The following is a 25,607-nucleotide window of genomic DNA, read 5'->3' as shown; positions in this document are numbered from 1 at the left end:
ATGAGAGGCATAAACAATGAAATAGAACAATGACATAAAGGAAATATCAATACGGAACTGTTGCGACCCAACCCCGTAGGCCGTGACTAGTGCCCGAATTGGGCACCCGAACATACTTATCCAAATCGAATCACATACAAATAGCCTATACTGGCACAATTGTCACACGCTGCCTTAAATTATATCAAACTGTCTCAAACACATTTCAACACAACCATAGACATCTATATATATATATATATATCAAAAGCCGACAAGTCTATCAAATGGCTCAACGGCCCCAAAACATATACGAATGCACGCCGACAAGGCTGCCATAGCGAATAGGATCATACAAACACATCTGAACAAAAGTAGGCACACACACCCACAAATACGTCTACAGACCTCTAAACAGACCAATCGAAACATATGGCGGGACAGGGCCCCGCCGTACCCCTGAACAAATATATACATATGTAACAAACGAACATATATACTAAAATGTAGGCTCTGGAAAGAGAAGAGCACTCCAAACAGCAAAAGAGGGTGTCCTAAACTGGTGGATCACCAAACTGTGCGTCTGTACCTGCGGGCATGAAACGCAGCCCCCCGAAGAAAGGGGGGTCAGTCCGAAGTATGTACTGAATATGCAAAGCAGAAGATACAGAAAACAAATCTGAGACATGAACGAAATAGGAGTACAGAACATGAGTACAAATCCAACATATCAAAAATGTTTCATTTAAAAATATATAAGTCGTGCATAGGGTACAGAAGAATATGGTTGCCCGCCCGTCGATGGCGCCATAACACAGCATAACACCAGAAAGGTTTCAAATCTCCGTATCCCCGTCACATATCATAACACATCATAAAGCCATACACAGCATAACACCAAAATAAGTGGAACCTGGCCCTCCAACGAGTGGCTCGGTAAATCATAAACACAGCATAACTCTGGAGTATATCATAGTGCGCACGACAACAGAACCGGCCCGGGACTCGGCGAAAAGTATAACAGAAGGCACGAGTAGAGTCGTGAGTAGTCATATGCATAAAATCATTATCAAGAACTCAAACATAAGTAAAATGATCATACTTAGAAATCGAAATAATAGTCATACCAAATTCTTTCAAAAGTTCTCCGAATTACATAAAGGAAAGTCGCGGGACCCACGGACGGGTATTGACCCGAGTCGGGCCCGCCTATGGAAAACATACTCATTATACATCATGCAAACTCCTATAAAAATATTGGAGCAATCCGCCTTTATGCAAAAGATATGGCATTCAAAAATTACGAAATTCTAGTGAAACCTTTCTATGCAAAGTTCGGAAAGCGATTATTTCAAAGACATAATGGTTCATATTTCATCAAATCATACATAAGAGTGCCAAGGAGTATATATAAGGATCATAACATGCTCGGATTTCAAATCTTAGAATTTTCCTCAAGGCTTATAATCTAGCCTATTGAAAACTAAGGCATGCCAAAAGAAAGAAGGATTGGGCTTTACATACCTCGTACGCACTCCAAGTTAGCCAATCTAAAGTTAATCCCAACCTACGCCTCGGGCTCCCCAAGGTCTACAAATACGCCAACGAATATCAAACATTAGTCATGGGCACCTAAGCAATTTATTCCAAACTAACATTAAATTCTACAGAAATTTGGGCAGCATTTCCCCGGTACCCGAGAATTTTAACTCGTCCAAAATCAACAACAACAACAACAATAACCAACCTAGCAACTCCAACAACCAATCCGAAAGGCCATATTACATTAATAACTCTTTTTTACACCATTCGACAAAGTTCATAATATTCAATTCAACGGCTTACATTCAAGCCACAATATCGCTCATACATTCGATTATCAACCCGAATCCTTACCAACAATATTCAAGGCATTCTAAACAATTCACATAATATTTCCAACAATCCAACAATTTGCTCCAATTCTACCCGAAAGCAGCCCCAAACCCGAGAACAGCCCCCTATACACATTCTTTATTTTCAATTCATGATTTGTATCGACAATTCACAATATAACGATATCATTTTCATAGATATACAAATTACGTCAAACGCACAATAATCCTCAAATCAGCCCATACAATCACAACATCATTCTTGAGTCTTCAAACACTCAATTCCAACTAGAATACATAACGACGACAACTAAAACACTAAGCGATATTAATTCATCCCTTGCTACAAATTGGAGGCTATACTCAGCCACACTACACACATATTCATATATTGATGATTTTTATTCTCTTCTCCACTCTACAACAATTAAACATGCTACAACAAAATTAATTCATTAACCCAATCACACCCCCATTTACACGGCTGACACCCAATGCACACAACCCACTTCCAAAATACAGTATTTCATGATTTTCATCCATATTAACATACTACAATATGCATAAAACATTCTCAACTCATAAAACAAGAGAATTTCTTACCTTTCCTCTTTACTCCACAATTAGGTTAGGGTTTGCAATCCACAAAATTGATGGCTTGATCGCTCCAACAACGCTTCCACGTTACTTAGGGACCTCTAATTAGTGGGTTTGAACCAAAGAAATAATTTTTGGAAGGCTTGAAATGATCTTGGTTTTTCCCCTCTCTTGGCCGTGAGCTTGGAGAAAATGGTGCTCTCAAGTTCTTGATTTTTTTCCTAAGTGTGGTGAATGAGAAAAGATGACTTAAGACTTCATCTTTTAAGTCCCACAAAATATCCATATGTGTCTTTGGCCCACAAAATGTGTTGGACCATTTAAAATTGGCCACACAATGTGTGGGACCACTCTAATATACACGGCCACAATGGCCCTTTTGCACAAGATTTTTAATTCCAAATTTATGAATTGTGGTCCCAATTTTTCCTAAGTGTTCAATGCCAACAATTTCATATATAACTTATGTCTCAAAATAAAATCAAAAGTCAAAAGTCCCGACTTCAATTCCCGGAATGGTCTTGGCCCTAAATTATCATAGTTAATCTGGGTTGTCCCAATGTATAAAAATACGGGACATAACAGGAACATCTATATCTGACTGTCAAGTATAAGATAACTAAGTCATGCTGTCTTACTCATACTCGTCATCATATCATGTATGCATAATGTATAAGCTGCCGCCCATATAGGTACGATGTAGTAATATATAAGTTGCCCGTCCATATCGGATTGGTGTGATAATCATAACATTAGCCTGCGTCCAGGCCTCCCGCGTCCGGGGTATCAACTCATGCCGCCCACTAGTGGTGTTTGCCCATGCCATTTGGCCATGGTGTGTATAGCTACCCGCCTTAGCGGTGACTGCCCGGCCAAATAGGCGTCGTGTAATATCATCATCATCATAATATGCTCGTCATGATGTGCTTATAATAGTACATGCATAATAGCTCAAGAACAACTATACTTTATCGGGGTGGCATAAGGTCGTGATTCCCCGATCTCATTATGGAACACTCGTCGATAGTCTTGTGTAGCTAATTATGGGCATAGGCTTTTAGCTTTCCGAAATATAGGAACACATGAAGAGGAAAGAAAATCATGCTATAGGATTCATGCCATAGGAAGAAAGGACTAGCCTCACATACCTTTTACGTTTAACTATTCTATCGCTTGCTTGTTCTCCTTCAATACCCACATCTCTACCTTCAAGAGAATTCACATTAACGTTAGTTAATCGGCTATAAGAACGTGTTACTATTTCTAGGAAAAATTGCGCAACATTTCCTTTGTTTCTACAACTTTTCCCATATTCTATATCAACTCCCAAACACTCACAACAACATTCACAATATTGCAATCAACAATCATCATTTATATACATTGACCACAATCCACCATTTCTCTTCAATTTCTCCACAATTATGATTATAGCTCACTATCGCGTTTTCTCATATATAATACCTATCCCATGTTCTAAATGTCATTTATAACGTTTCTACAATCACAATTCATCAATTATCATAACTCAATCCAAACCTTTACTCAACAATGTTACTATTCACACTTTCATGATCCATTTCCTATATCTTTCTACACTCCAAGTGTTTCAACTTTTCCATACCTCAAATAACATGTAAATACCATAAAACTTACCTTAGATGGTGTAGGAATAAGCCTTGAGTGGTATTACTCTTTTTGCACCAAAACCCTAGTTCACTTCTTTTGAAATTTCTTGGCTTAGATGGACTTTGATGAATTTCATACACTTGATTCACTTGAATTCTTGATATTGATCTTTGATTTCCTTTGTTTTCTTGTGAATGAAGAGTGGAGAATATTCTAGAGGTTTCTAGAGAGAAGTGGTGTGGAAATGAAATGAATAAATGAACTTGGGTCTCATTTTTAATGACTTAAAATCTGGTCTGTCGGGCAATTCTTCGCCAATTTTGACGGGCCGTCAAAATTCCTACGGACCGTCAAAATGGCCCGTAGAACTGCCCAGTCGAATATGAGTCACTGTGACCATTTGACGCTGGGCTGTGTCGATTTGACGGAGCGTCAAAATTTTGACGGGCCATCAAAATTCCTACGGACCGTCAAATGGTCGGTAGAAATTCCCTGCCCAGACAGTCCGGCGTAGAATGGCCATAACTTTTGATCCCGATATCGTGTGAGGGCCCACGACCTATGGTTGGAAAGCTCTTTCAATTATATACAACTTTCATTCTTAGTGTTTTTCCAAATTCCAAACTTATAATGGCGTTTTGGCCCCCACAAGTCAGATCATCCCAAAATATTTCCTTAAATCGTATTTTTGGATGGCTTATGCCCATATTTGGCTTATGGGTCCTTCTTAGGACTTGCTCAAATTTCCATATACTACTCATATATCTCTTCATATGTCCTTTATAAAACTTCGACGTGTGGGCCCCACCTGGCTTACAGCAACGAGGGCTTTTCGGCAAATGACATGAACCAATTCAACCCATATGGTCTCCCAAATGTCATATGTATGTCATTATTACACTCTTATACTATAACGTTTCTCCTTAATCCTCGCATAACTTTGCTCTTTCTCCGGCCCATACTAAGCTGGCTACGACCTTGGTGGCGCGAAATTTTCCAAGGTGTAACACTTATAATTAATAAAATTTATGAGACAGTTTTTTATTCATATTTTCTACCTAGTTGCTTGCATCTCTCTTCAAAAATCATAACAGTAGAATGGAGGTTCTCTTGTTTCTATAACTAGATTAAACACACAACACGTAAGATTAAGTCATTAAACTAGGAGCTGAAACAGATAACTTCCCATCTTGAAGCGCTGTTACAAACTTATAAAAGAAATTAGGAGAGTTCTCATTAGATTACCTACCAGAAGACCTTTGTTATGTTATGACAAGCTTGTAGGAAGATCAACATAAAATATGTAATGGCTGTAATTCATGGAGAGTTTGTACATGTAAGATTAATTAGGAGGTTATTGTTGAGAAGATGAACTAACAGACATTTTTTCCTCCCAACCACAACCAAAGCTTAATGCTCCTTCCTATTTTTTCACAACCACATATCTATATAAACTTGTTCAAAGTGAAGCCTAAAGCATGATCAACCAAAGCATACGATACCAGTCTCAAAGCATTTATCACCTTCAACAATGGCTTCTCACTACAGCCCCTCTTTCTTCTTGTTATTACTTGTCACTTTGTCGTTAACAAGCTGCTACACAATTCAAGCAGAAGCACGCCATCTTCTTGAAGTAACTATGCCCGAGCTTCCTAAGCCTGAATTGCCACATCTTCCGGAAATCCCAACTTTTCCTAAGCCTGAATTCCCTGAAATTTCAAAACCCGAGCTTCCAACTCTGCCGAAGCCTGAGTTTCCAGAAATACCAAAGCCGGAGTTACCAACATTTCCAAAGCCTGAACTACCAACATTTCCAAAACTCGAGATTCCTTCCATTCCTAAGCCTGAGCTACCAACTTTGACTAAGCCTAAAATCCCTCAAATGCCTCAGAAGCCTTGAGTTTGAAGCGAATGACATCCTGTTTCTCATGGAAGCAGCATTGATGAATATTACTTCTTTGTGTCATGTGATCATGCTTTTATTTTAAGTTGTTAATTGTGTTGTACCAGAGTCATTTGCAGCTTCCCTTTTGGAAGAAATATTTATGTGATTGTTCACTCATCAGTTCACTATTTTGTGCTTCTAATAGCATTACATATTAGTCTTATAAAAAGAACAGAAAAGGGCTAAAATTATCCCTAAACTATTCGAAATAGGCCAATTTTTCCCTCCGTTTCATTTTTGGAAAATGCCCTCGTTGTTAGTTAACCAGCTCAAAAATACCCTCCAACTAGCCAAGTAGCTCAAAAACACCCTCGTTGTTCTTCCACTACTCACTGAATTTGACAGTGTGCTATGTCGGAATCTTTGATCAGCGACATGCAAACTATGGCGGAGATTATGTTCCAGTCACTATATCACACAAAAATATTCATTAGTCGCATTCACTACAGTACTAAAAAGTTAAAAGGAAATGGAAAGGAATAAATTTGACAGGAAGCAATTGCTGGAGTGTTACTGTATATGCGGCCTAAGATTCTATTTTCCAATTTTACAATCATCAAACCGGAAGCACCAAAGAGACAGACATGCTGCACAAAAGACGTATGATATGCATACATATATGATAAGGCCTAAAAGTGATGTTATAATATTTAATGAACTTTCTAAAAAGATAAAGTGAAACACAACACTAAGAGATTAACTGTCAATTAACCTGCGTGATTGGGGAGTACTAGAGTTAATAGTTCAGGTCTTCCAGCCTCCTTCATCGCGATGCGCTACTTGGATAGCAATTGCGATGAACACATGCACTAGCAAAAATCATAAATTTTACAGAGTTCTAAAATGGTGACGAAACTCACCCGAGCCCCTCAGCTTCCAACTCAAATCATGCTAACACAAGTCCCAAATGCTATTGTTGAATAATACAGGTCTCAAAACAAAACTTAAAGCTTTAAAATAAAAAAACAAGGGGATGGATTATTATAACAAAATACATAATATCTTACATATACTGGCCTTTGGAAATACATCCATAGAAGGAGATTGGCATATAAAATACTTTCTTCAAACACAACATTATTTATTTCATACGGTAGCAAGAACTAGCCAATGTTGCCAATTATTTGTCAGACAAACACACACAGATATTTATATGTGTGTACACACACACATAGAACACATAGATCTTCTATTTCTTGAGAAGGTCAGCATCTAGATCCTTGGTCACGTCAAGGAGAAAACCCAAGGGAATGAGGGGCTCTGGGGTGTCTTCGGTTTTCTTTTTGTACTCAAGTGCCCATGTAATCCACTGGTGTTCACAGGATGATACAATAGTAAAGGAATTATACAACTCTAACAGATTTCCTTTAATCAATTTCCGATTGATTGATTTCTTGTGAGGATCGATGGCTTCAATTACATACTTTATAATCTTTTCTTGTCCATCTGTAATTATTAAAATGAAAAAATACAAGAGATGTTACTCCTAGTTCAACTACCCAAATCCTTTTGACAGATTTAAACATTTACAAAATAATATCTTTATCTTATTTATTTCTTTTCCTCGTTTTTCATTTTCTCCAAAAAATATCTGATTAATGCTCATGAATATTGGATTGTCTACCCTTCCTGGATAGAGTTTTCTTTAAAAATCTTAAAAGAAGAGCTGACATAGTGGAGAATATGAGAATTAGTAAGGAAAACTGTAATTTTTATTATGTTTGGTATGACAAAAGTAAATTTTCATGGAAAAGGTTTTTTCTGCAAAATATTTGAAAAATCTCTTTTAGTATTTGATTGGTGGAAAGATATATTACCGAAAGCATACACTATTAACGATAATAATACTATTAAATGGTTGACCGACCGGACTAAAATTTAATTAGGCTAAGTGTAAATGTAATGTTTAAATGTTTAAGAAAATATCTTATAAGTAATGCTAAAGTCATTTAAAGTAAAGCTTAGTTTAATTAAAATAAACTAAAAACAGGACATGTGATATTTATATGTATTAGAAAAAAAAGTGAATTGTGCCGACTCACAAATTAAAAGAGCTATTGTAAGATTAATGTTAAATAAATTTTAAAGGTTTCATATAAGACTAATAGTTTAATATATATATATATATGTAAGGATCGTTTTAACAAATATACGTTTGAAGCGTTGAAAAAGAGCTAAAGTGAAAGAGTTATCCGTTAAATTAGTTTGCCTTTTTATTTCTCAAATGAGTTAGCATCAGTGTCAAATATGTAATGTTTTAAGTTTATAAGATAGTAAAAGCGAATCTGGATTCTTTTAGCTCAAATAAATATGAATTTGCGCTATTGAAGATCAATTATTCTAAATAGATGTTGTAGATGCTATATAAGTAGTTTAGAACATAAATAGAAGTGAATGTAATTTTGTGAAATTAACTACCCATTATTAAACTAAACTCTTAATATCTAGAATGTATCTAAATTACCTAAAAGATAAAATGTTAGTCATACAAGGTAAATAAGAAATACATAACAAAAGTAAGATAGAAGGAAAGAAGAGTGAATGGAACAGCCCATTTTCGGACTGCTGCTGCAGCCTATTTTGTTATTGGGCTCCGGCCCAGAAAAGCCCCTTTTGTTGTCGTTATTGCTGTGGGCAGGCCGAACAAGAAAGAGGTTTTGTTGGGCTTTGGCCCAACGACGAATGCGGGAGATGATGAGTCGTTTGGACTCGTATGCGATAGTCATGCATAAAATAAAAGGTGAAGGATTAGTATACGATCAATGGATAATGTTAAACATACGAAATATAAACATACTTTGCAATATACGAGCAAGGCAACCTTTAGAGATAGGCGGAGAGCAGTATATGACAACTGAAAATGAGACAGACCAGATAGACGATACATAGGCAGGACACTAATGAGCAGATGAGCAGGACCTTAAAATCCCCTTTTGAACAAATGATACAGACATGCATTACACACAATTGATTTAAGACAACTTTCTAGTGAAAAATCAGACAGATTTTCATAGGTGTTGCATGGTACATTGCGATCATATTTTAACCCAAAATAAGACCCCCAACCTGTGCAAGTTCCTCAGATTATCCAATGAAGTTCATAGATACCATGTTTTGTATCGAAAGAAAGCAAACTCTAAAACCCTCCATCTACATTCTAAACCCAGAATTTCGGACTAGTTAGCAAGATTTATAGCACACGCTGCCCAGCCCCAAAATAGAGTCACACAGAGGTCTTGGTAAAGTACTATGTAAAGACTAAATGCATGTGAAGAGTTATTTCGGATGAGGTATTATACAAATAGGCAAATAGGCAAGTGTTCAAAATCTAATCGTTATATGAAAGTTTAGATTACTTTACACATTCAGGGTCATCATACTATTAGATGATGCATATTTTGAAAGAATAAATCCTGCAGACTAATGCAGAACCAAAAAAAAAAAATAGCAGTATTGCCTAAAAATACTTTCAAAGCATATAGGGATCTCCAAACAGATACAGAGAAGGATTAATCACACCTAAGCATAAGTAAATTACTAATCATTGCAAATTTGGCATAATTAGAGGCAGACACACCAAGATCCATGTACACAGTTCTGAAATTTAGCTTAATATATTCATGTAATTAGTGGAACTTCATCAATCTAATAGCCATACAATAGGTATCTTATAGGATGTCATATTGATCTAAGCTACTTTCATCTTACAACTCTTTAAAACATATGTGATCTTAACACTAATCTAGACATGCTTGTATAGTAAACTGTGATTAATATGTTGACAGAACATTCACGGCACATCCATGGGCAAGCAAACAACAGACTTAACCAACAACTAAGTAGACACGGACAAAACATAGAGAGCTAGCAGACAAATAGAACACAAGTTTGGCCAAGTTTAGACTAATTTTTAAAAGGAAAGTGATGCATTGTGAATTCAGGTACAGTTTGAAATAAAACAGATATGAATCATGGAGAGGAGGCAGCAGGGCTTTAATCAAAATGTGCCACAGACTTGTAGGTGTTTCCTCGTACGAATTCAACCATAAAAAGACCAATTTAGAGTGACATGTGCAAACTAAACTGGACTAAGCAGTACCCTCCACGTTATTGAAGTTTAAACTAGTCATGTTTTCATAATTACGAGTCAATATAGAATTATGATTCAGCTAACAGAACCAACATAACATTTCCAAGCTACTCCAATATCCAACAAGATCTATGGACTATACCAATAGTATGTTAAATCGTACTAATTTTATGTAAACAAGTTATAGGTGTCTGAAACCAATTAAAGCTGAGCATAAGCGAGTGTCAATGAACTCCCAAGGGTTATACTAAATTCATTCAGTGGTACATAATGACACATTTAGAACAGAGAGAGAGTGGTAAACCATAATCAATAATGCAGGATTCAAAGGGTAAACAGGACAGAGATAAGATTTGTTGTTCATGATCACATAGAGAAACTCAAAACAGTATACAAATACTTATTTGGCAAAATCATGACCTTTGAGATTAAAACCTTAGCTATATTAGACAAAGAACCCTCTGGTTGAACATAAAGGCAAAAAAAAATGTTCATTGAGAGACTAAAACATGTCAGCCTTATGCAAAGCAGTTCCAGGCAGCTTCTAGGCCCAATCCGACAGAAATAGGTTCAAATAGTTATGTTTAAGCCCTTTCAGTGCTATTTCAAGTTTAGTGTGCATATAAGGATTCCATATAACCCATGTTTAAACTTTTACTTTGCCATTTATTTTGGACTTAAAATATTCAAGAATCATTCAATGATGAACTAGTATAATGCTGGACTAATCAGATGTCCATGAGTCCCTTTTTTTAAACAACATACAGATGGTAAGATTGAACTAGTGATGACACTAAATGGCTGTAGCCTTTTAACACAGCATTTCTTAAGTCATATCCCTATATTTGATTAAACCCCAATCTGTATATATAACACCTAACTGTGAGACCACACTTTGAACTTGGGAAGAGTAATTTCAGCTAATGACATTAGCATTTGAAGGAAGACATGGTGTTCTGCTTTATACCTTTAAACACGGCATTCATACTAACAGTTAGAATTAAACAGACCCAATTGATTAGTCCTAAGCATAAACAATGTGCTTGAATACCTACTCACCAACTGAAACCAAACAAATTTATAGATATATGCTAAACTAATTAGACGAAACAAGAATGACAAACATGTGATTCCATACTTAGAATTTAATCTAAACATCAAAAATATGCAAACACATGTTAGAACAAGATCACAACAATAAAAATCATAACATGTATCTAAACCAATCTAACAGCAATAATGAGCACAGATTTGAAGAAAATGGTAACAAGAAGGCATCATAACATGATTTTCTATACTAACGGAATTCTAACGGAACAATAAGTCGAAATAGAGTCGAATTTCACCTGTTTGTGGTGCAGTGAAGTGAATGTCGATGGTCACGAATCTACTCGAACTCGAAGAACCCGATTAAAGTGACAAAGTTTCCAACCAACAAATAGAGTAATCGTTGGCTATTCTTTTTGGAGTCAGGCTATATTTGATGATTAAACTTGTGTTTTGTAGAGAATTTTTGGTTTCAGATCCTTTTCTTTTTTTTTTTGATTGTCGGTTTCTTGTTAAATCAAATCCTCTTTGTTTTAAAACCCCCCCTTTCAATTGAGTAATTTCGTTATTTATAGAGTTGGGAATGAAGAGGAGCGTATGAGAGAGAGGAAGCGAGGAACAGGCGTGGGGAAATGATGAGTGGAAAGGAACGTGGGCGTGGGAGACAGCAGTATGGTGGAAGTGGCAGGGAGAACGTGAGGGAGACAGGGAAGAGTGGGAGCAGAGGCGTGAAGAGAGAAGGAGAGAGGGAGAAGTGAGGGAGGCGGAAGTGAGAAAAGGTGAGGGGGTGTGTGGGAGCGGCGGTGAGGATGGGAGAAAGAAAAGGGATAGGGTTTTGGTTAAAGGGGAAAGGGTTGGGCTGAACCGGGTAAGGGAAAATATTTGGGCTGGACCGGGTAAGGGAAAATATTTGGGCTGGACCGGTCGTTGGATGAATAGTGAGCTGAAAAACGTGGGTTGTTTATTTGGGTAGGGAAATAATATGGTATTTTTATTTCAGGTCATTAATTTGGCTGAAAATTGTTGATCCTTCCTTCTCTGTTTTTGGGCTTCCAATTTAATAACTGGTATAATATATATTATGTAAAGACAATAAATAATTAATATGTAAAATAAATATTTTGCAAAGTGTTGTCTTGTAATTAATTTAACGAGTCCAAACCCGAAAAAATGAAATGATGACGAATCATCTAAAATTTGTAGTAAAGTAATACTTATAATGTTAAAAATAAAAGTAGTGATATTAATAGTAGTAGCAATAAAATATTGTGAAAAATAAAGTATTTAGCTCGTCAGTAAATTTGGAAACCCTGAGTAAATTAAATAAAAGAGGGACAAAATTGGGTGTCAACAACTAGTTGATGGGTTAATTCTAACTTTATGAGTATCTTCCGAGTTGCTCACAAGCCTGTAGATGCTACTACAACGCCCATATCCCTATGGCCGCCAGAGATAACAAGAACGCATTTACTTCTTCATATTCAACTAAGCAAGGCTAAAGGGTATATTCTTATCCTCAATAGTGAAACGATTATATTGAACAAGCCCAATTTATTCTTATTACGCATACAAATTCCCTATCCCTAGTTCAATTCACACGCCACAAATGGTGTTCAACTATTGGCCAGATAATCAAACAATTAAGATCAAGAATAAATAAGCAACCCAAAATATATGAAAATTTAATAGATAAAAATTATCATCAAACCAACTTTCAAGTCTTACACCACAACCCTAGAATTGAGAGATTAGCTACTCATGATTCGATCATAGAAAAAAGAATTCATGATTAGCTTAGGGTTTACGAAGATAAAAGTAAAAACGGGGAAGAAAGGGGTTAATGACGGCTTACAAGTGTCTCCCCGAGTCAAATTTACCGTTCTCAACCCTTAAAATAAGTATTTATAACCTAGGAATTTAATGACTCAAGAATAGACAAAATCCTAATTAAATTCGGACAGGTTGAGACCATCCCATGCTGGCCGAGCATCCCGGGCTCAGCACGGAACCTTCGGTGAATTTTAGATGATGAATGTACCAATTCCGCCACACCCTTGCAGCGCGGGACTTCAATTTCCCGCAACTTGATCTTCACGAGCTGGCCCCTTGCTACGGGACTAGCACATATGCTTCCTTCAGTTCAATTTTTTCCCTTTTAGTTTATCACTTGTGGTTTTCAACTCGTCACCTCGTGTAATCATCATATGTTCCAAAATCAACCACTTTTAGCTCGGTTTTTTATTGTTTGTCTTCATCGTGCGTATACACATTTAATATAACATAAGCCCAAATACGACGATTTCATCATAGATTAAGTGATAAAAATCATAAGAATAGGATGTAAAATGACACGAAACATGATATTTGTGCCAAATATCAATTGGTGAGCAAAAGATCATAAATCATTTGTTCTTCACAGGTCACCTCCATTGAAGCAATCAACTTGCCTTTCAGACCCATTTGTTCTTCTCCTTGGAATAGCAATAAGTAGTGAAAAGAAGTGGTGAGAAAATGTTTACAAATTGTAGCCTTTATATAGATTTTAGATAGTCGTGAAAAGCTAGCTAGAGCAAAACTAGGGGTGGGCGTTCGGTATTCGGTTCGGCATTTTTAAAGTTCGGGTTTGGTAATTTAAAATTCGGTAATTGACAGTAGATACCAAATACCAAACCAAAAAATTTCGGTTCGGTTTGGTAAATCAAACTTCGGTTCGGTAAATTTCGATACGGTATTCGGGATTTACCATTTAAGGAAATAAAGTATACAAAAGTTGAGGTACAATATAATTGAAACAGATTTGTATACTTCTAAACAACTCTTTACATTCCAACATATTTGAAGTTCAACGACGAAGAATATTCTACCACAGGATCGTGCTTTTATATTCAAATTGAAGCATCACAGTTTCGGGACAAGCAGAACGGAGGGGAAAACAAAGTGAAAAAGAAGGGCAAGGGACGGGAGGAAAAAGATAAAGATCTCCACAGCAACTGGATATGAAAATCATTCAAATGGAGGACAACACAAGGTCACAACCAGGAGTACAGAAATATAGTAAACACATTAGAGTGAATAATTCGGTATTCGGGAAATTACCGAATACTGAACGGTACTAATGTCTCTTACCGATCCCGAACCCAAATATCATAATTTTGAAATTTTATTCCCGAATACCGTACCGAATACCGAATTACCGAATACCAAATTACCGAAATTCTCGGTTCGGTTCGGTAATTCGGTTTTCGGTAATTTATGCCCAGCCCTAAGGAAAACATTATTCACCACATATCTATATCACATATTATTAGTGGAGATGGAAGCTTAGTGTTAGTTCATTTTATGTATAGGTAGGTTTTATAGCCTGTTTGGCCAAGCTTATTTTCCCCCCAAAAGTACTTATTTTTTCAATAAGTGCTTATTTGAAAAAAAATGAGGTGTTTGGCCAAGTTTTTGGGAGAAAATAAGTGTTTTGGGGGAGTAGCAGAAGCAGTTTTTCAGAAGCTAAAAAAAACAGTTTTTGCCCGAAAGCACTTTTTTGAAAAGTACTTTTGAGAAAAATACAAATAGAAGCACTTTTTAAAAGTTTGGTCAAACACTAATGAATGCTCAAAAGTACTTTTTTAATTAATTGGTCAAACACAAACTGTTTTTCGCTAAAAGTGTTTTTTTGAAAAATACTTTTAAAAAAAAGTACTTTTTAAAATAAGTAAATTTTAAAAGCTTGGAGGCTATTAGTTTAGTTATAAATTTGTCTTTCACAATGAAGTTTTAGGCACCCATGCTAATTAAGCGATGATGAAGATATGTTTACCACTAATAAGGCATATAATTTCATAGTCAAGATTGAGGTTTGCAAATACGCGGCTCTTAATTTTAGGATCACAAACTTACGAACATTAGTATAACTATAATCGAAACTCGAAGACAATTGCATTAGTATTACTCATAAAAATCTTCTTTATCAAACAAGCGAATAATGTAACAAACAAAATAATGGACATCCTCAAATATTTGCACACAGGTGATTTTGTCCTCTCTATATAATATTTCTCCCAAAGAAGGTTTTATTTTGTCTGCTATATAGTTCTTTTTTTTAGTACACGTAGACATACAAGATTATGTCATGCACTATATCTTTGCTAACCTACTTAACAATTCTTTAGGGGTCGTTTGGTGCATGGTATAAGCTGGGATATCCCGGCACTAATTTTTTGTACCATGTTTGGTAGAAGGTATAAACTTATTCTGGGATAAATTTATACCTTGTATCAAACAAGGTGTAAAATGCATCCCATCCCAAGAGATGCGATATCCCCTCTTTCACTTATACTGGGATTATTTTATACCATCTTTTAGATGGTATAAAATAATCCCAATAGATGGGCTAAATTAGTCCCGGGATTATAATCCCGGGATAATTTTGACTACCTACCAAACGACCCCTTACAGTTTTACAAAAGAAACGTGACTTTTTCAAAATTACAGAAATAAAATAATTATGTTGTTATATGCAGTACGATATCTAGTGCTAACCTAGTTAACGGATTATTTAGACTGTTTGAGATAATAATGTGACTTTTAAAACAATCATTGAAATAAAATATACGTTGAATGAAAGAGCGGTTTATGCATATAGTTACGCCCAAATACGCTTTGCCTATCTAGTTTACAATCTTTAGCCCAAATGTCAATTTATTACCGCATAACTCATTTTAAGCCAAAGCTTTGGTCCCCACCCTCATTTGTTTTTTCTCACTCGTGCCCCTTTCTTTCCTAATTCTTTTTTGAACCTTTTCAAAAATAATACAATACTCCACTTAATTGCTCTTAACCAAATCGCAAACGGGGAGGGGTGGGGCCCTATTGCATGCCACACACTAGGGGTGTTCATGATTCGATTTGGGTCGGTTATTGATTAAAATCATAATCAAATCAATTTAGTCGGTTTTTAAATGTCTAAAACCATAACCAAACCAAATAAAATAATAACCACCGGTTTGGTTATTGTCGGTTTGGTTCGGTTTGGTTGGATTTTTCGGTTTATGACTAGCAGCCATGAGACTTATCAGTAAAACATTAAAAAGTTGAAAAAGACATGTCTTTTTTTTTGTTCAAACGATAACTTTTATTTATCGTTTAAGGTGGAACATACATCATAGAAATATTTTCACTATTAGTGATAGTGTCATACTCAAGTCACCCAAAGTTGCTAAACTATTACATATAGAACTAAAAACTAACTAAGTAGTGGCTGCACTATTTTTGTCATCTTAATACACATACCTGGAAATAAAGTAGAGCATAGGAGCTTTTAGTTGTTGTTACAAACATACATATTAATTAAACATAAAGACTACCTAAAATTAAAATGAAAATATATGAAATAAAAAAACTTTGTGTAATGATCCCAAACTTTGGGGCAATACTTGCATTTTGTCCTCAATTCTCCTATTTTATTAAAAACACTTTGTGTAATGATCCCAAACTTCAGATGTTTTTCTATCATTATCCCCAGGGCTAGGGTCTCGACTACAAAGAGTTGTTCTTTTCTGCCTTTTAGGAGGATTACCCACGGAAGAAGTATTAGGGCATTACCATGTGCTTGAGTTACAGCAAATGCTGATGTTACTGAAGTATCTTCTATAGGAACCTCCAAATCTACAACCTCTGTCCTTTTCACATGAAAAATATTAGAAGTTTAGGACCCATTCAGACAAAAAAAAAAAAAAAGGTATAAATTCGGGAAAAAAAAGAAGAAACAACCTAAAATCAAATGGCTGACAAAGAAAGGCTAAAAATTTAAGTTAAAGACATTAGACTCTAACGTGAGCTTCTGTTAGTAGGTTTACACTTAACACTTAAAGAATTAAAAGACTTAAAGACATGGGCTTGGACATATTCTTAAAAATATGGGCCTTAAACAATCATGTGAAATAAGTAGACCAAAAATCAAATTAATGATTAAAAGGTATAAAATATTTATAATTATTTATGAAAAACTAATATTATACATATAAATAATTATAAAATTTATGTATATAATTTATCGGTTTGGTTCAGTTATTTATTCGGTTATTTTTTAATATAACCATAACTAAACCAAATATTATCGGTTTTAAAAATTTAAAACCAAACAAAAACAAACCAAACCAAATGTCGGTTTTTTTATTCGATTTGGTTAAATTTTCGGTTTGGTTTTGGTTTTAACCAAAACTGTGAACAGCCCTACCACACACAGGAATCAACTAGAAATTTGTTTGGCTGGAAATAAAGCCTCCGGAAATGCAACTTAAAAAGCACAATATTTTTTACTCTCCTTTGTCTCTACACATGTAATATTTCATGATTTTTTTTTTTTACTTCTTACACTTTCGGAATATTTCATAATATATTCGATTTTTATTTTGAATTTTGTATATATGGATTCCGATTTTAAGACGACAAAGTTAGTTTTAATTTCGTCATTATTATTTTTTTGTCAGTCAAATTAATTAGACTTAAAACTATTTTTTTAATTGCCCCATTATTTTGTTGTTCCATTCAATTAAAATAAGTATCAGTTGCCATTTTTTTCCTTCTTCATTTGATTTTTCTTTTCTTTTTCTTTTCTCGACTTTGTTGTGTATGTACAATAAATTTGAGTTGAGTTTTTTCTTATCTCCTAGCTTATGAAAATGTCAATTATTTTATTAATGATGCTCATGTATAATAGTGTATAACAACATGTTTATATATGGTTATATAAGCAAATATTGTTTATATATAATTATACAGAACAAATACATTATTTATACATTGTATATATGATGTATATAAAATATATAGTGTATAAGAATATATATGTAATGTATAATAGTGTATAAAAGTATATATACATTGTTATACATCATGTTATATAGATTTGAAAAATGGAGAATGGAAAAATAAAGAAGGCCTATGGCGGCAGGAAGAAAGTAAGAAAAAATAAATATTGAAAGAGATTTGAGTTCGAGAAATTCAATGCAAACATATACTATTGGCTAGTTCAAATGTAAATAATTATAGGGCTATGCAGGATGTAAACTATACATTTGGGTTGTATATTGAGACAAAGTCCCCATATTTTATTTGTACAAACATAAAATGACCTAGTAGGAAATGTTTTAACTTTTAATATTGAAAAAGCTAAGAGACTTAGTACTCCCTGGGTTCATATTATTTGATGTTTTTATTTTTAACACATTCTTTAAATAATATACTTTTGACTAAATTATCCTTAAGTAAATTTGCATCTTTCTAAGTGTTGAAAGCGATATATGACATAATATTATGTGCATATCAAATATGTCTAAAGAAATAGTAAAAGTACCTATTTAATGTATGCTCATAGAAGGATAAAACAACACATGGTATTTATCGACCTAGAAAAGGCTTACGATAAAGTTCCAAGGGAGATCTTATGGAGATGCTTGGAGGCTAAAGGTGTACCTGTGGCGTACATTAGGGTGATCAAGGACATGTATGAGGGAGCCAAGACCAGGGTAAGGACAGTAGGAGGAGACTCAGAACACTTCCCAGTTGTGATGGGGTTGCATCAAGGATCAGCTCTTAGTCCGTTTTTATTTGCCTTGGTGATGGATGGATTGACGCGGCAAATTCAAGGTGAGGTGCCATGGTGTATGCTTTTCGCGGATGACATAGTCCTGATCGACGAGACTCGTAGTGGAGTTAACGCTAAGCTGGAGGGTTAGAGACAGACTCTGGAGTCTAAAGGGTTCAAGCTGAGTAGGACCAAGACAGAGTACTTGGAGTGCAAGTTCAGTGAAGCACCTCAGGACGCTGGCATGGAAGTGAGGCTTGGCACCCAGGTCATCCAGAAGAAAAGTAGTTTCAAGTATCATGGGTCTATTACACAAGGCATCGGGGAGATTGACGATGATGTCACACATCGTATTGGGGCAAGGTGGATGAAATGGAGGCTCTCTTCTGGAGTGTTATGTGATAAGAAGGTGACACCACAACTTAAGGGCAAGTTCTACAAAGCGGTGGTTAGACCGACTATGTTGTATGGGGTGGAGTGTTGGCCAGTTAAGATCTCTCACGTTCAAAAGATGAAAGTTGCCGAGATGGGAATGTTGAGATGGATGTGTGGGCACACCAGGAGTGATGGGATTAGGAATGAGGCTATTCGGGACAAGGTGGGAGTGGCCTCGATGGAAGACAAGTTGCGGGAAGTGAGACTGAGATGGTTTGGGCACGTGAAGAGGAGAGACACAGATGCTCCAGCGCGAAGGTGTGAGAGGATGGCCATAGATTGTTTTAGAAGGGGTAGCGGTAGGCTGATGTGCCGCGGATTTGTGGCACATTCGACCCCTTTTTACTATGAATCTTGGTTGTTTTCAAGTAAATCTGGTACTCGTTAATATGTTTTGTTGTGTTCTAGGAAAAACAATGGCCCAAAAGCAAAAATCAAAGAATAAGAGAAAAAGTGCCAGAAATGAGAATCAACGGTCCGTCGATCAATTGACGAACCGTCCTTCGAATTGTCGATAAGCTTAATTTCCAGTGATGACAAAGTCAAGACGACGAAGGACGGAGACATCGACGAAGCGTCGAACTGATCGATGTTTCGTCATTGGTGTCGTCAAGAAGGATATCTTAGCAGAGGAGAAAAAGACGGGATATTCGACGGTGCGTCTAACTGATCGACGACACCGTTGAACGGTACACAGGGCTGAAGTTACAAAAGACGAAGAAATCGAAGGATCGTCGATTGATCGACGGTCCGTCGATCTTGCTATCGGGGGAAATTTTGTCAGTTTTTGTTGTGCGTTTTTTGGAGCCTATTTAAAGAACATTTTAGGTTTTACTTTCCATATTCAAATTTTATGGTACTCAACTAAAAGGTCCCATTGGTGGGTGAGCATTGAATACTCCTCTTTTGGAGCTTAGTGAAGACAATAAGATTCTATATTCCACCATCTTTATTACCATTGTAAGCTTTATGTCTCATTTATTGTTTACCACTTTTGAGACCATAATGTGTGAGTAGTCTCTTTAATCAATGTTGTGGACCCAAAATGATGGGTGCTATGTAATGGGTGTCTAACATTGTATATATATATATATATATGGGTTGTGATGTATTTTATTATTTTCTTGTATTCATTGTTCTATAAGTGGTTGCAAACACTTGTTTATGCACAAACCCTAGTTTATTTGGAAAAATGAACTAAAGTGTGATTTGAAATAATATAACAAGGACCCGGGGCGCTAACTCTCGTTTAATGAACTCGCTTAGGAATAAGATGAGTTCTACTTGGCATATTTAATCAGCCTTAGTTATAACTTTTCTGCATTTGCGAAAATCATGAAAAGACATACTCTCTAACTATTGGAAAATATTAGGAAGTGCATTAGAGATTAAGTGCATGCATAATCGCGACCCAATAGAAATATATCATATTGACACCCATAGCATAACATCTAATCATTGCGGGGATATAACTTTGGTTCTCTAAATCCAAACAAATTTCAAACAGTTCAAAATAGCAAATACAAACCAAATCTCTTTTTTAAAATACTCGGAATAGGATTAAAGCCTTTAAAGATCAGTATCGCATACAATTAGTACCCTTTTCTCTCCATATTCTCTGTGGGATTCGACCCCAACCTTGTTTGGGTTACTATATTTGACAACGTCCGCTTTACGCCATTAATAGGTGTAATTTGAGCGTATCAAATTTTGGCGCCGTTGCCGGGGAATACGGTTTAGAAATTACTAATTGTTGTGTACTCTTCTTTAAAACTTTTTCTATTCCATCACACCTCATTTGCTGTTTTGGTGAATCAGGTGAACATGGCAGGAAGACCAAATCGGAATCAAGGAAACCAAGGTGGACTCCAAGTGAACCCACCTGCACCAGAAGAGGATGACGATGAGAATATATTTGCTGAATTCATCAATGAAGCTGATTATGCTTCTGCTGTGGTTCCTCCTAAGACTGGAAATGCTACCTTCAAAATTGATAGTTCTATCTATCAACTGCTGAAACTCGAAGGTTATTTCCGAAATTCTTCGGAGGATTGTCCACTTCGACATTTGAAGAACTTCTTGCATGTATGTGCTCAACAATCCCAAGGTGTTGTTTCTGCCGATGCACTTCGATTACGGGTCTTTAAATATTCCTTGGCTGGTCAAGCCAGGGAATGGTATGAAAAGCTCCCCAGCAATTCTATTCATACATGGAACGAGTTAGCCAATACATTTTTGAAAAAATGGTTCCCTCCAAGCAAAAAGGCTGAGCTTCGGGATAAGATCTTTGAGTTCAAACAACTTCCGGGGGAACAATTATACTCAACATAGGAGCATTTCAAGTATTATCTAGCTCAATCTCCTACTCATGGATTTCCGGATGCTATTCTCACGGAAAATTCTATAAGGGCTTAGATACAATGAATCAGATTGCTGTCAATACCGCGGCAGGAGGATGCTTCATAGACAAGTTATTTACCGTTATCACTCGTTTGCTTGATAAGCTCACCACCCACAATCAGGCTTGGCACTCGAGTGATAGTGAAGTCCTGTCATATAGTAGTCCTTCTGCTGCCTCGGTGGCCAAAGAAAATCATGAGCGAGATCATGTTTTTGCTCAATTACATACCACCGTGGATTTGTTGTCAAAGAGGCTTACTAAGAAAAAAGCTAATAGTGTGAATGTTGTCGAAGAGATGTCACCTCATACTCCAGGAATGTACAAAGTCTTGGAAGAAGCTTATCTAGAGGGGCAACCACAACGTGAGGATGCTAATTATATTGATCACTCTCAAGGGGGCTATCCAAAGCAATGGAGACCCCAACAACAAAGCAATCAATATGGCCGAAATGAATATGGTGGTTCGGACAGAAGGGATTACAACAACAACAATTATAGTAATCGGAATTCCAATTCCTATGTTCCACCAAAGGGTCGTACTTATAACTCTCAAAATTGGCGAGAGGGCCCTTCCATTGATCAAGGGACCTCTCCGATGGAATCTATGCTTGAGAAGATATTGGACAACCAACATAAGAGTGACAAGAAGATGGAAAATTTGACTGAAGTGGTAGGCTCTCACACCACTTCAATTCATAAACTTGAGTCACAAATGCGAAATATTTCTCGTGAGCAACATCCATCGCAAAGAGAGGGTCTTCCTAGCGACACAGTTCGGAACCCAAGGGGTAGTGGAGGCTATAACATTGCCTCATGCAAAGCTATTTCCACTAGAAGCGGATGTTGACACCTAATTTTGGCTCGACGTGCTTAAAATTAACGTTTTGGGGGTCCCTGATTCGTTAAAGAGCACGAAATACAGTTTTTACATATTTTACATTTTTTGACAATTTATTGTTGATTATCCTTATTTTAGGAAATTTTATTAATTTATTGTCATTTTTTAAGAATCATTATTTTTCACATGTACAACGTAATACTACCATTTTTGTGCAATTAATAATTGTTTCTAATTTTATAGCAATAAATTTTCATATCTTATACATTAATAATTACATTTTATACTTACACATGTATTAGTACAGTCCGACAATGCAAAGAGAATCAGAGCAATTAATTTTTAAATGCAGAGCAAAATTTGATCAAGTCAAGGTCTCGTCACCTTTTTTTTTTTAAAAAAGGTGACATTTGAGGTGATGAGTTAGGATTTGATTAGTTAAAAGAAATAAGGGGACAAAGGGGTATGGCTTCATTATTATTTTGTTTTTTAAAAGAGATGTTTGTTTATATTATAAGAAAAGGGTGGGGTTAATTTTATTATTGAACACATACACACAGCTCTGTCATATTCAGGGCCCCTTTTTTTTTCTTCTTCTCATTCAAGATTTGTTCAGATCATTCACGTGGAGCAAAAAAGGCGGTTCCTTCCCATATTTCTCTTTTTAGTTTATTATTTATTAAGTTCATTATTCATCTTCAATGTCAGATCTTTTGTTTACTTTTCAAGAAATGGGATCCCATCTATGTGTTTATTATTAATAGGTATATCATTTCAAGATTCATCCATCTTGGTCCCTATTCTCTTCAATTCTAGTTTCCTCTTTTGTTTTGTCATTTAAAAGATTCATCCATCTTCAATCTTGAACATTGATTTCTGTTTCCAGCTCAACTTTAAAGCTATGGCTTTTATGCATTGAGGGGGGTAGGATTAAGAGAAACAAAAAAGGCTGTTTATAATGTCTGCAATCAGATTAGATGCATCAAATCTCTTACTTCTACCTTCTCACATACCTTTCAAAGTTTCAAACATCTTGGTAAATTTTCATTCTTCATTGCATCAATAATACTATGACAGCGATGAAAAGAAGCAGAGAAGACGATAGGCAAGTGGAAGCAGAGGCCATGGCTAACTGCGCCTTAATGCTTTTGTCTCGTTTAAACACCAACAACACTTCTTTATTATCAATAACATATCATCATCACAATGATTTTGAATGCAAGACTTGCAATAAACGCTTCCCTTCTTTCCAAGCCCTTGGTGGTCACTGTGCAAGTCATAAAAGGCCAAGATTACTTGCCGGTGCCAGAGATTTTCTTGTACAATCCAAAAAGAATAAGATGCATAAATGTTCTATTTGGGGAATGGAGTTTTCTTTGGGTCAAACCTTAGGTGGCCACATGAGACGTCACCGTGATGAAATTAATAAAATGTTGATCATGATACCGGTTTTGAAGAAGTCAAACAGTAGCAAGAGAATTTTTTCCTTGGATTTAAACTTAACCCCTGATGATGATGTTGATTTGAAGTTATGGCCGATGAAGAAATTTCCGTCAATTTCCAAGGCCTTCCATGTACAAAGACGGATTTTTATTTTAAGTTTATTCATTATTTTTAATTCATCCGATAATTATTTATTTTCTTACTAACATTTTTATTAAGTCTCATGCAGGTATCTGAAGTTATTTTTTGGAAGATGACACTCAAAAGAAGTTCAAATAGCTTCTTAAATTTTTTGTTTATATATATATATATTTTACATTCTTAAATTATGCAATCATAAAATATAGTGAAACTTTACTTTTTAGGGTGTAGGCTAGGGGTATTTATTTATGATCTGCTTAGGTGATTTAAATTTTATGTGTTTTAGATAAATTAATATTAGACAGTTATTATTTTTGTAGTTAATATTCTTATAGTTATCATGTTTCGCTAGAGTTTTAATTTAGTAGCTTAGCACACTTAAGTAAATAAATAGGGTGATTTGCCTCAATATTTAGGTTTTAAAATGTACTCTCATAATTAATTGATTAGGTGTACATACTTAGCTAGTTAAATTAGTTAACACACCTTGCGTGCAGAATAATTTCATGTCCATTCCTTACACCTTTTCACATACTCAAGCTCTTAAGTTCTAGATAACCTTTTTAAATAATTGTTTATATCACATATGTTTAAATCTGTTTTTTTTTTCATTCAAAAGCAAATCGTTCATTGTTAAGTAAATATCTTTATAATATATTCATTTAAAGCTAATTTTTTTTAGTCACTGTAATTGCGCACTTTATTTACTTGTAAATTATCATGTAATATGTATTTCTATACATATGTAAATACTTACACCTTTTACTACATAAACATTCATGTTAGTTATTCTTAGTCTAAATTCTATTAATTTTTGTAAATAATAATCAAGCTTTTTACACATCCCTCGTATAGTTAAATTGGTCCAGTCGGGAACCACATTTGTGGATTCTGAAGGATGCCTAACACCTTCCCTTCGGAATAATTTGAACCCTTACCTAGAATCTCACTTATTTTCGTAGACCATGTTAAGCTGCATATATTAATAATTTATAGGTACCCTAGTATACCTTAAATGCTAGGTGGCGACTCTGTACATAATTAATCGTTTCAGAGCTCCATAAGTTGTGCTTTGTTTAGCCTTGGTAAAAATGAGGTGCAACAGCGGAAAGATCCTTGACGCGGTAAATCAGAAGGTGGTTGATGTCGAGCCGATCATTGAAGAGGGTGTTGAAGAAGAGGTTGAAGAATAAATAGAGGCACCAATTGAAGTGCCTATTATTGTTGAAAAAGAGAAAGAAGTTCACCCTATTGTACAAAAGGGTGACAAGGAGCCAAGTGTTGAAAAAACTACCGGTGAGAGCTTTCAAAAGAACAAGGTCACGGGGGCAATTAAACCCTTGATTCAAACATATAAGTCTCCTCCCGCATTCCCACAAAGATTGATGAAAAGAACAGAAGATGCCAAGTGCCAACGATTCTACGACCAATTGAAAGGGTTGTCAATGAATATCCCATTCCTAGATGCATTCCAGGAAATGCCGGGATTTGCTAAATACTTGAAAGAATTGTTGACGAAGAAAAGACCTATCAAGCATGATACGGTGGGAGTCACCCACCGTGTGAGCTCTATTATTTCGTCATCGAAGGTTGAAAAGAAGGGAGATCC

The 25,607-nt window shown here is 35.7% G+C and overlaps 3 protein-coding genes across 3 annotated transcripts; 2 read left to right on the top strand and 1 right to left on the bottom strand.

Moving 5' to 3' along the window:
• The first annotated feature begins 5,610 nt into the window (after positions 1-5,610).
• LOC132613303 (protein PELPK1-like) lies at positions 5,611-5,979 on the top strand. The gene has a single exon (XM_060327326.1). It carries the CDS (start codon positions 5,611-5,613, stop codon positions 5,977-5,979), a length of 369 nt encoding a protein of 122 aa, XP_060183309.1.
• A 1,143-nt stretch (positions 5,980-7,122) lies between these two features.
• On the bottom strand, positions 7,123-13,621 carry LOC132613302 (kirola-like). Its single transcript, XM_060327325.1, has 2 exons — positions 13,543-13,621; positions 7,123-7,470 (listed from the first exon to the last, which is right to left on the bottom strand). The coding sequence occupies exons 1-2, from the start codon at positions 13,619-13,621 to the stop codon at positions 7,214-7,216; spliced, it is 336 nt and encodes a 111-aa protein (XP_060183308.1). The 3' UTR covers positions 7,123-7,213.
• Positions 13,622-23,032: 9,411 nt separating this feature from the next.
• Positions 23,033-24,634, top strand: LOC132616008 (zinc finger protein ZAT11-like). The gene has a single exon (XM_060330617.1). The coding sequence runs from the start codon at positions 23,485-23,487 to the stop codon at positions 24,061-24,063; it is 579 nt and encodes a 192-aa protein (XP_060186600.1). The 5' UTR covers positions 23,033-23,484; the 3' UTR covers positions 24,064-24,634.
• The last annotated feature ends 973 nt before the right edge of the window (positions 24,635-25,607 follow it).

This window comes from Lycium barbarum, chromosome 10 (assembly GCF_019175385.1).
Source record: "Lycium barbarum isolate Lr01 chromosome 10, ASM1917538v2, whole genome shotgun sequence".
NCBI classification, from domain to species: Eukaryota; Viridiplantae; Streptophyta; class Magnoliopsida; order Solanales; family Solanaceae; genus Lycium; species Lycium barbarum.
The sequence above is the reverse complement of the archived record's forward strand: the minus strand, read 5'-3'. Positions and strand labels throughout refer to the sequence as shown.

Excerpts from the sequence above, each read along its gene's own strand:
- LOC132613303 (XM_060327326.1), top strand. The coding sequence starts at position 5,611 with ATGGCTTCTCACTACAGCCCCTCTTTCTTCTTGTTATTACTTGTCACT.
- LOC132613302 (XM_060327325.1), bottom strand. The coding sequence starts at position 13,621 with ATGGGTCTGAAAGGCAAGTTGATTGCTTCAATGGAGGTGACCTGTGAA. Across the intron at positions 7,471-13,542 it reads TTATGATCTTTTGCTCACCA|ATGGACAAGAAAAGATTATA; the intron begins ATTGATATTTGG and ends TAATAATTACAG.
- LOC132616008 (XM_060330617.1), top strand. The coding sequence starts at position 23,485 with ATGACAGCGATGAAAAGAAGCAGAGAAGACGATAGGCAAGTGGAAGCA.